This window comes from Mobula birostris, chromosome 8 (assembly GCF_030028105.1).
Source record: "Mobula birostris isolate sMobBir1 chromosome 8, sMobBir1.hap1, whole genome shotgun sequence".
In the NCBI taxonomy this organism is placed as follows: Eukaryota; Metazoa; Chordata; class Chondrichthyes; order Myliobatiformes; family Myliobatidae; genus Mobula; species Mobula birostris.
The window spans coordinates 21,552,237-21,564,424 of NC_092377.1; the positions used below are offsets into that span (position 1 = coordinate 21,552,237).

The 12,188-nt window shown below is 40.4% G+C and overlaps 1 protein-coding gene across 1 annotated transcript in view; it reads right to left on the reverse strand.

Annotated features, from left to right (window-relative positions):
- Positions 1–12,188, reverse strand: part of birc6 (baculoviral IAP repeat containing 6) — a 270,551-nt gene that overhangs the window by 151,438 nt on the left and 106,925 nt on the right. The window contains 3 exon segments of the mRNA XM_072264879.1: positions 302–435; positions 771–990; positions 3,058–3,404. Of these exon segments, the coding sequence (XP_072120980.1) occupies positions 302–435; positions 771–990; positions 3,058–3,404 (701 nt within the window).

A 12,188-nucleotide genomic window follows, 5' to 3' on the forward strand; every position in this document is an offset into this window, starting at 1 on the left:
GACCTTGTAATGTTTTACAATTAGCCGCAAGCCTGACAGAGATCAATAACCATTGTGGGTATAAAAGACCAAAATTCTATTCAACGCCAGCAGGAGAATTCTCAAGGATATATGAATGGGCAGTAAACTTAGTCTTACCAGAAATAACCACTTTACAAACTATTTAAAGAAATCAACCTGGATTGTATGTAAAGAATAAAACAATTTCACTCGAGTTCACCACTACATACTAGACACATAAATTATGCATTTAATTCATTATAGTTTCATTACTCATATTTAGTTATAGATACATCCTTACCCTCTGTGCGTCTGTAAGCTGTCATCTGCGGTTGCAGTGATGACAACAAGTTATCCAAGAGATTTAGTAAACCTTCCAAGACCCCACTATTACCAAGTGATCGTTGACCAAAGCAGGAAAGTAACATGAAAACCCTGAAACAAAAGAGATGGTAACAAAATAGGTTTTACATTTCGAGCTCTCACAAATGAGAAATCTACAATATCTTATAAAACATTTTGACCATTGGTTAAGGTTGCAGCTGTTTTTTTTAATCCTCACCTTGTTGCAACTACAGACATCTTAAAACAGCAACAATATCTGAACTGTGTCCAGGTTGCACTTTAAATATATGTTGTACCAATAAACAATGCTTAAAATAAGAGTTCACGTGTCCAGGAGTTTGGGTAATTAAATGCTGGTGATTTTGTTCAAATCTCTTCAGACAAATGCAAATAACTCGATGCTGATGTTCATACAGACCACCTACCTGTCTTGTGGGAATATAAGATGTTGCTCAGAGTTATAAAGTTCTTGTAAAACATTGGACAGGAATTGTCCCCACCATCTCTCTCCACCACACAGTTGTACAAGCAGCAGGCCAGCATGGAGACGTATTTTGGGGGTACCACTAATGCACAGGTGTTTAAACAGCTCCTCACAGGCCTGTGCATGAAATGTACTTTGAAGAATTGCTGGCACGGCATGACCTACAAGAATTTAAATATACTATTAGTGAAAAGATGAACAAGATTAGTGAACTGAAATCTAATGTCAATAGGGGCACAGGATGTGGCAGGTTATTAGAAATGATCTACAGAGCACCAAAAGCAAATTGTTTATATTTTTTACATACCTTTTATGTCAAAATTACATGCATCAATAGACAAGTCTCCAAAACAGGTTCACAAACTTGGGTCCATGGACCCCTTATTTAATGATATTGATCCATGGCATTAAAAATAAAAAGGTTGGGAACTCCTGCTATAAAAGAACTGTGGTCAGTTCTAAATCTAGTGAATGGAGACCCAAATATTAAATAATTCCAAATCTCCACCACTCCAATTTGCTTAGAAAAAATATTGTACAAAATGCTTTAATGATACTATGTTCTCAAGCTACTTATTTATACCCTATCAGATAGTCAGGCAAATGCTTGTCCACTTCACTTCCATCATGCCACGAAACTACAAAACTTCACAACTGATGTCCCTACCAAGTTTTATATCTTCATCAAAACTAATAACCTTGATGACAAAGTCTGATATTCTCCTGGACAGCAGTTTCCTGCTTTGTTTCCTCCACTTCCTGAACAATATTTGCTATTTTTCCCCCAATCAGACAGCAGAAAACCATAACGTCATGACACAACTGTATTGGCAAAATTAGTGAATAAACTTTCCAGCAATTTCATGCTGCCAGTTCAACAAATTATTACACCTAACAGTAGCACAGCTTCAGTGTCTTCATGTGCTTTTCCCTCATTCATCAGAATTTTTCATCACTAACTCAATGTACAGGGTGGATATCAAATGCTCAATTCAACTACTTCTGTAATAATTGGGATTTTTCAACTGCTTCTGAACTAAAAAGGCACTGTAATACTTAAAATGGTAATCAATTGGACCTTTATCACAATTAGGACAACAGACAACAAAGGATGCCTTGTGGCACAGAACTGCAACCACTAATGAAACTACCAATGACAAAATATTGAGCCTGCCTACGCCAACGAAGAGCTAACCCGTAATATTAAAACAAATTCCAAGGACACGGCCTCAAAACAGAGGGGCATCCTTTTAGAAAGGAGATGAGGAATTTATTTAGCTGGAGAGTGGTGAATCTGTGTGATTTTTTGCCATGGATAGCTGTGGAGGCCAACTGTTTGTGTATATTTAAGTCAGAGGTTAATAGATTCTTGATTGGTCAGGGCATGAAAGGAAATGGGGAGAAGGCAGGAGATTGGGGCTGAGAGGAAAACTGAATCAACCATGATGAAATGGTAGAGCAAACTCAAGGGGCCAAATGGCCTAATTCTGCTCCTATATCTTACGGTCTAAATTGTATCTGTCTCAAAATTATCAACTGCAGATCACCTCAGTCTGAGCTGAGATGTAGCCAAAGACAAACTTAGCATTTGTTAACTAGCTTGCAGCAAAGTTGTAAACAGATTTTGAGTAAAAAGATCTTCTCAATAGAAGGGGACTTACAAGGTGTATTGAACAAACAACCATTTTGTTAGAATATCTGAGTAGTTTACACTTCATTTCAACTACCAAGCTTGAAAACCCAGATCAAGAAGTTTCTTCTCCACTGCTATGGGAGTTCTGACCAATCAACTCTTTCACATCCCTTTCCAGGTGGTGCTGCCATGTTCTCAAACATGTAACTCTAGCTCTCTTATTCTATTATTTATTCTATTATTCTATTATTTATACCTTTGCATTTAACTTTGCACTATTTCAAACTGCAGTCCTATTACTGCATTTGATGTAATTACTATTTACACTTTGAGATTCACACAAACAATTCATTGCACCCTGGCATCTGAGACAATAAACTAATCTAAATTGATGTTACTTAAGACTAGTATTTGTCATGCTTCCCTCCACTATACCCACCACTCCCAACTATATAACAACATTTCATTTCAGTTGTCTTCGAAGTACAGCACTGAACTCTGATTGCTGAGGAAGCCATACTTTCCGAGATGGTATCTTAATCTAACCCACTTATAACTAGTATACACAGCATTTTAAAGAAAGACAGACACTAACCGCTGGATGAATGTAAAAGACTCAATAATGTATCCAGGAGGTATCGGATAATAGTGCGCAGCTGCTCTGTAGAGGAATTCTGAATCAATTCTTTTGAGTCATACGTCTCTGGCAGTGTCTTCCTGCTGGAACCAAGAGCCACTCTAAGGCGCTGCACTGCATGATGAGCCAGGTTTAGTTGAAGCTGCAACTGAATGCAGTCCTGATATGCTGAGAAGACTTTACTATCCTCTTCAACTGCTTTGTCTGGTTTCCGTAGGAAGTACTGAGCATTGTTGGCACTGTTTAGTGGAGGAAGGTCAATATTCTGCAGCAGTGTTTCCAGTCTATGGCAAGCAAGGTTATACCTGTCAAAGAAATAACAGTAGATCAATAAACCAAAATACACATGGCTATCAGTTGTACACAGTCCAGATGCAATTATTCCTTAATTTTTGGTCATCTTTTCATTTCCTCTTATTAATGTCATTTTCCCTTAGACTGTCAACAAGACTACTGTCACATACGTCCTTACACATCTGGAAAAGGATGCCTATGTGAGATTGCTGTTCTTGGACCACAGTTTAGCATTCAACACCATAATTCCCTCCAGGCTCAACAAGAAGCCCAGAGACCTCAGCCTTCACCCTGCCTTGTGCAGCTGCATCCTGGACTTCCCATCAGATTGCCAGCAAGTAGGGAGGCCTGACAGTCCGGCTTTTGAACACTCTGTTCTCCGTCCAGCGCCACCTCAAGCCGGACGTTAATGTGTCCTCCTTTTTTGAGTCTGACTAAAAAGCTTATATAAATTACCTCAGATATACTTAAAACAGTGGGAACTGAAAGCTATAACAACCATTAATGTATTTTTATTATATGTAGTTGCCGTTGTCAACACTGCTGATGATCCGCAGTGTATGAGTCACGTCAGTACGCCCGAGAGGGTCAGTCTGCCCAAGGCCGCAGTGGAGAGTGGTTGACTTTTTTGTTCGTTTCAAGCTCCTCAAGAAATGCCAAAAAGAAAGATTATATTTAACCATGAATGGGCCAAAGAATTTGGATTTATTGCTAAAAGCAAAAAAGATAACTTTTATGTTTTTTTGTACACTATGCCGTTGTGATGTGGAGATCGGCAGTAAGGGAAAAAGTGCAGTTGGACTACATGATACCACAGATAAACATAAAGTTAACACTCGTACTGCTGGTACACCATCAAGATGACAAAATCTTGGCTGCAGAACTGTGTAAAGTGTGAAGCATCATCAGTCATACAGACATATTGATCGTGGAGTAAAAATTGACAAACAAATATACAGTGACTAATTGCTAGTGAAAAGTGTAACATGTGGGAAAACTAAAGCAAAAGCTCTGTGTGAAAATATTCTAGCACTGCATTCTGTACAAAAGCATGTGGAGTACATCAAAGAACATGGCTTGCCCTTTTCAGCAGTATTACATACACGCAACCCTGGGGAAAGTACCGGTTACATGCACGCAACACTAAAAGCATCAGCAGCAATTGAACACACCTGGAGTCTGGTTTTGCTGTTAACAAAACACTATTTTATTAGCAACTACGTCATATAGTAACTTAACCAGGTAAATCAAGAGTTAACGGTGTTATGCATATATAGGTGTATAGATAAAGTTCCCACACTTATTCAAGCTCAGGTGGCAAGAGTTACAATCTTACCATGGTATGTAAGAAAGTTCAGTTCAATCCTCAGGTTAATTAATGCAAGATATTTGTAACCCAAAGGCAAATGTTGTGAGAAGGGAATTACGTTGATATTCCACAGATTCCACTACAGCAACACAAAATAACAATAGCAGTAGGTTTTACCTTCGAAGTTGTTCCACTCCATACACGAAGTATCCCTGACAGTGATCTTCAACAAATATCCTTTCAGCACAAGTGGTACCACACCTGAATTCAGCTACAAAACATCCCAAAGTGGTGGCCACAGGATACGCAAACAGAATCCACGTATGGATTATCACCAACAGTAGCTTATCACAAAGGGGACCATTTTCAAGGGAACCACCACCCAGGCAAGGGTAGACACACTGGTAGATTCCACACGGTTATCCCAGACACACAACGTGATAGCCACTTATCCCATCCCACAACATACGAAACAACTCCAACAGTGATTTGCCACAGGGGTGCCTTTCTTCCAGTGAAATACCACACCCAGACAAAGAGTAAACACACACGTGGTATTCACAAAGGGTCTCCCCTCACCAAAGAACCCACTCCTGCGGATTAACTATGTGATAATCACACTTTACTAATCGAATGGAATCAAACTCATCCTTACAGGCTGCTTAGAGAGACAGAGTCCAAACAGTGACCTCTTTGTCACTAGGTTTCTTCTGTTTCAAACCTTTCTCTCCCTTCCCCTCTGCCAACTTCTTCTAGTTGCAGCACTTGTGAGAGTCAATTATCAATACTCTGGATCGATCTCAACTCGCCCCTCTTGGGCTACTGAAAGTTTAAACCAGTGACCGACTCACTGGTGTCTTTCATTGACCAAATCCATCTTGACTCTGAGCATGTGTATCTCTGTGTCTGTCTGTGAGAGGATCATCTGACCTTGCTTATTCAAAACAAACCACGAGAAACCATAACCATTCATTGTCCATCAAACAACTCTACCTCTCTCACCATAGTAACCAAGCAATTTTGTCGTGAGTAGAAATCCAAAAGTCAGTCTCGATTCTCCCAGCGTTTTAAAGTAACAGTCCACAGGAAAAAATGAACCCTAGGGGTAAATAACAGTAGCAACTGATGTTTCAAACAAAGGTGCAACAAAGTGTTTCCCAATACTTCTGAGATGCTTTCATTTTGAGAAGGGAGTGCAACATGTGTTACTTGACTTTTACAGCGATAACAATGAATCATCAGAGGACATAACAAATCAGCTACTGGTTAAGCTAGAGACGTCAGGTCTGGATCTGAATAAAGTGTCTGCCTACACTGTTGACAATGCAAGTGTAAACTATGGAAAACACAACAGTTTATCAAAAACTGAAAATGGCTCAAAAGAACATTATTGCTGCAAGTTGTCTGGCCTATATTTTGTACAATGCAACAAGATTTGCTACAGGAAAACTGGAAACTGATGTTGAAAATATTGTGCTCAAAGTGTACGACCATTTCCGCATCTCAGCTAAAAGAATAGCACAGTTAAAGGAATTCTGTGAATTTGTGGATGTTGATAATTATAATCCGTTATGTCATGTTATGACTAGATGGCTCTCTCTTTTACCATCTATTGACAGAATATTTAAGTGCTGGGAAGTCCTAAAAAGTTACTTTCAGAGTCTAGGTGAGGAGGAGTGCCCCAAGGTACTGTGGAAGTGCTTTGAAGATGAAGGAAATGCCTGTGAATCGTCGGAGATCTATTTCTTCTTCCTGAGTCACACTCTTAAATTGTTCTCAGACACTATTGAAGCACTAGAAGCCAAGTCAATAGACAACAGACAATAGGTGCAGAAGTAGACCATTCAGCCCTTCGAGCCTGCACCGCCATTCTGAGATCATGGCTGATCATCTACTATCAATACCCAGTTCCTGCCTTGTCCCCATAACCCTTGATTCCTCTATCCATAAGATACCTATCTAGCTCCTTCTTGAAAGCATCCAGAGAATTGGCCTCCACTGCCTTCTGAGGCAGCGCGTTCCACACCTCCACAACTCTCTGGGAGAAGAAGTTCCTCCTCAACTCTGTCCTAAATGACCTACCCCTTATTCTTAAACCATGCCCTCTGGTACTGGACTCTCCCAGCATCTGGAACATATTTCCTGCCTCTATCTTGTCCAATCCCTTAATAATCTTATATGTCTCAATCAGATCCCCCCTCAATCTCCTTAATTCCAGCGTGTACAAGCCCAGTCTCTCTAACCTCTCTGCCTAAGACAGTCTGGACATCCCAGGAATTAATCTAGTGAACCTACGCTGCACCTCCTCCACAGCCAGGATGTCCTTCCTTAACCCTGGAGACCAAAACTGCACACAATACTCCAGGTGTGGTCTCACCAGGGCCCTGTACAAATGCAAAAGGATTTCCTTGCTCTTGTACTCCATTCCCTTTGTAATAAAGGCCAACATTCCATTAGCCTTCTTCACTGCCTGCTGCACTTGCTCATTCACCTTCAGAGACTGATGAACAAGTACTCCAAGATCTCTTTGTATTTCTCCCTTACCTAACTCCACACAGTTCAGATAATAATCTGCCTTCCTGTTCTTGCTCCCAAAGTGAATGACCTCACACTTATTCACATTAAACGCCATCTGCCAAGTTTCTGCCCACTCACCCAGCCTATCCAAGTCACCTTGAATTCTAACATCCTCATCACATGTCACACTGCTACCCAGCTTAGTATCATCAGCAAACTTGATGTTATTCACAATGCCTTCCTCTAAATCATTGACGTAAATCGTAAACAGCTGTGGTCCCAATACCGAGCCCTGTGGCACCCCACTAGTCATCACCTGCCATTCCGAGAAACACCCATTCACTACTACCCTTTGCTTTCTATCTGCCACCCAGTTTTCTATCCATGTCAATATCCTCCGCCCAATGCCATGAGCTCTGATTTTACCCACCAATCTCCTATGTGGTACCTTATCAAATGCCTTCTGAAAGTCAAAGTACACCACATCCACTGGATCTCCCGCGTCTATCTTCCTGGTTACATCCTCGAAAAACTCCAATAGATTAGTCAAGCATGATTTGCCCCTGGTAAATCCATGCTGGCTCGGCCCAATCCTATCGCTGCTATCAAGATATGCCGCTATTTCATCTTTAATAATGGACTCTAGCATCTTCCCCACTACTGATGTTAGGCTAACAGGGTGATAGTTCTGTGTTTTCTCCCTCCCTTCTTTCTTAAAAAGTGGGATAACATTAGCCATTCACCAATCCTCAGGAACTGATCCTGAATCTAAGGAACATTGGAAAATGATCACCAATGCATCCACAATTTCCAGAGCCATCTCCTTTAGTACCCTAGGATGCAGACCATCTGGACCTGGGGATTTGTTAGCCTTCAGTCCCATCAGTCTACTCATCACCGTTTCCTTCCTAATGTCAGTCTGTTTCAGTTCCTCTGTTACCCTATGTCCTTGGCCCACCCATACATCTGGGAGATTGCTTGTGTCTTCCCTAGTGAAAACAGATCCAAAGTACTTATTAAATTCGTCTGCCATTTCTCTGTTTCCCATAACAATTTCTCCCAATCCATTCTTCAAGGGCCCAACATTGTTCTTAACTATCTTTCTTCTCTTCACATACCTAAAAAAACTTTTGCTATCCTCCTTTATATTCCTAGCTAGCTTGCGTTCATACCTCATTTTTTCTCCCCGTATTGCCTTTTTAGTTAAGTTCTGTTTTTCCTTAAAAATTTCCCAATCATACGTCTTCCCACTCACCTTAGCTCTGTTATACTTCTTTTTTAATGCTATGCTATCTCTGACTTCCTTTGTCAACCACTGTGGCCACTTTTCCCCCTTTGAATCCTTCCTTCTCCGGGGGATGAACTGATTTTGCACCTTGTGCATTATTCCCAAGAATACCTGCCATTGCTGTTCCACTGTCTTTTCTGCTAGGATATCCGACCAGTCAACTTTGGCCAGCTCCTCCCTCATGGCTCCATAGTCTCCTTTGTTCAACTGCAATACTGACGCTTTTGATCTGCCCTTATCCCTCTCAACTTGCAGATAAAAACTTATCATATTATGGTCACTACCTCCTAATGGCTCCTTTACTTCAAGATCACTTATCAAATCCTGTTCATTGCACAACACTAAATCCAGAAAAGCCTTATCCCTGGTCGGCTCTCGTACAAGCTGCTCCAAAAATGCATCCCGTAGGCACTCTACAAACTCCCTATCCTGGGGTCCAGTACCAACCTGATTTTCCCAGTTCACCTGCATGTTGACATCCCCCATAACTACTGCGACATTTCCTTTGTCACATGCCATTGTTAACTCCCTATTCAACTTGCACCCAATATCCATGCTACTGTTTGGGGGCCTGTAGATAACACCTATTAGGGTCTTTTGCCCTTACTGTTCCTCAGTTCAATCCACATTGACTCTACTTCTCCTGATTCTATGTCCCTCCTTGCAAGGGACTGAATCTCATTCAACATAATTTCAGTACTTAAGCTAATAACTGAACTGAAAAGCAAACTTGAGAGAAGAGTAAAGGACTGTTTTTTTGGCTTTGCAGTGAACACCAAGCTTAGCCAGCTTACCCCGATGTGTCTAAGAAATGTGAAGCAGACTTCATTGTTTTCTACGAAAGAGTCATAATGTACTTAAGTGACAGGTATGACTTCTCTGAAAACAGCTTTCATAACAAAGTGTCAAAGTTGAGCCTAACCTTTTGGAGAATTCTGTGAGGCAATTATCAATACTCCTGAGATAGTAGATAGCCATAGTGAAGAACATTGTCTCAAGCTGTTCAGTAAATCTGAAGTCTCTTTTACAAATCTGAATAAGGTGAGTGCTTATATCTTCTCTATTTCATGCAGCAATGCTCACATAGAACGAGTTTTTTCAATGATGACCTCAGTTTGGAGAAATGAGAGAGACCGTCTGCCAGTGGACTCAGTCAAAGCTGAGCTCCAAATCTGTAGAAGAGTGCCCAGCCATGTACAAAAAAGCTCCTGGCCAACAGAAAACTCCTGGAGATGGCAAGTAAAGGGCAGATATACAAAAAATAGACAGCCATACCTGGCAGTCCATGGTAGGCCTAAGTAGGCTACTTCCTATAGTTTGTGAAGTTAATTTGGTTAGCATATCTGCTTCAAAATGAATATTCATTTCTTTCAGTTATTTATACTGTATGAATGCATGTATGCAATATGCAGAATGATAAATCATTGAATAGGAAAAAGGACTCTGGCAGAAAATCACTGACCAATGATGAAATAGCTAGGCTTTTGCTGGATTTATATAGGCAAAAAAGTATCATGTTAGAATTTTTATTTAATAAAAAAACTTAAGTGATCATCTGTTTGCATTTGTGGTTTTTGTAAGATGGTTTAAATTTTATTTAAAAAATAAATTTTTTGAACTGCACTGTATATATATACATATATACACATACACACACACACATATATATATATATATATATATATACACATACACACATATATATATATATATATATATACACACACATATATACACACACACACATATACATACATATAGTAACCTATGACCACGTATGCAATGTCCTCCTTTTTGGAAATTTGGAAATGGCCACCCTACCAGCAAGTGGTAAGAGTGGGCTCCCTCACCCCGCCCCTCTGACCCTCAACACAGGAACCCCTCAAGGCTGTGTCCTAAGCCCCCTCCTTTACTATCTGTATACCCATGACAGTGTCACCACCCAGAGCTCCAATCTGCTAATTTGCTGACGACACTACATTGATTGGCCTTATCTCAAATAATAACGAGGCAGCCGACAGAGAGGAAGTCATCACCCTGACACAGTGGTGTCAAGAGGACAACCTCTCTCTCAAGGTCACAAAAACAAAGGAGCTGGTTGTGGACTACAGGAGGAATGGAGACAGGTTAACCCTTATTGACATAAATGGATCTGTGGTTGAGAGGGTGAATGGCTTTAAATTCCTCGGCATACACATCACCGAGGATCTCATGTGCTCTGTACATACTGGCTGCATGGTGAAAAAAGCACCTCAGACGGGTGAATTAGTTTGGCATAAGTCCCCAAATCCTAAAAACTTTTCACAGGGGCACAATTGAGAGCATCCTGACTGGCTGCATCACTGCCTGGTATGGGAAATGTAATTCCCTCAATTTCAGGACTCTGCAGAGAGTGGTGCGGACAGCCCTAGCACATGTGTAGGTGTGAATTTCCACTATTCTGGGCATTTACAGAGACAGGTCTGTAAAAATGGTCCGATTGGGGACATTGGGGACCCGGCTCACCCCAACCACAAACTGTTTCACCTGCTACCATCTGGGAAACGGTATCGCAGCATTAAAGCCAGGACCAACATGCTCCTAGACTAATTAATTCACACTGATACAACTGTATTTCAATGTTATATTGACTGTCCTGTTGTATGTACAATTTATTTTAAATTACTATAACTTGCACATTTAGACGGAGACGTAACAAAGATTTTTGCTGCTCACATATGTGAAAGATGTAAGAAATAAAGTCAATTCAATAACTCCTTATCATCCAACACATACAGGATTTTGAGGCCCGATTAGCAAAATTTCCAGACTATGAAATGTTACTCATTAATACTCCAGAACATTTTAATTCACCATTTCAGAGCTCACATAATAACTCAACTTTGTGCTTGTATACATTATCCATTCAGGGATAGTACTAAAATTTCACTAAGGAAACACCTAATTCAGTTTATTAATCATTCATACTTCTATTTTGTCCATCCTACAGAAAAAAAGTCTTTAAGTTTGAGGAATGGAACAACTGGATTCTATTTGGTGTTTCTGTAGAATGCTATGAAATCTGCTATTTCATTAATTCAGGTTTGCAGACCCAATTATAAAATACTATGTTGATAGAATTATAAAACATGGAAAAGGCCCATCAGCCCAACTCATCCATGCAAACCAAGGTGCCCATCTACACTCATCTTATTTGTTCGCATTCAGTCCAGTATCCCTCAAAATCTTTCCTGTCAATATGCCTGTGCACATTCCCTGCGTCTGTACCCAGTCCATATCCCATAATGCCTCTTTGGATTTACACCCCATCAGTATTCTCACAGCTTGGCCCTGAATTTCAACCCTGTCTGCGAATTGAAGGGTGGATTAATTTGCAGGCACCCTTATACGCAAGGTTTATAGTGTGATATAGGACTAGGATTAGAATTGGGAGATTCTGGGCAATATGGCTCAAAGGGCTTATTCTGCGCTGTAACTCAATAAATTTAAAAAAAAATACCTACCTCTACCACCTCCTCTAGTAGCTTATTCATATAACCACCATCCTGTGTTGCAATACCTGCCCCTCAAGTCCTTTAAATTTTTCACTACTCATCTCAAACCGATACCCTCCACTTTTAGACTCCCCTAACCTGGGAAAAAACTGACTCTACCCCATGTCACTCAATATTAGAAACTTCT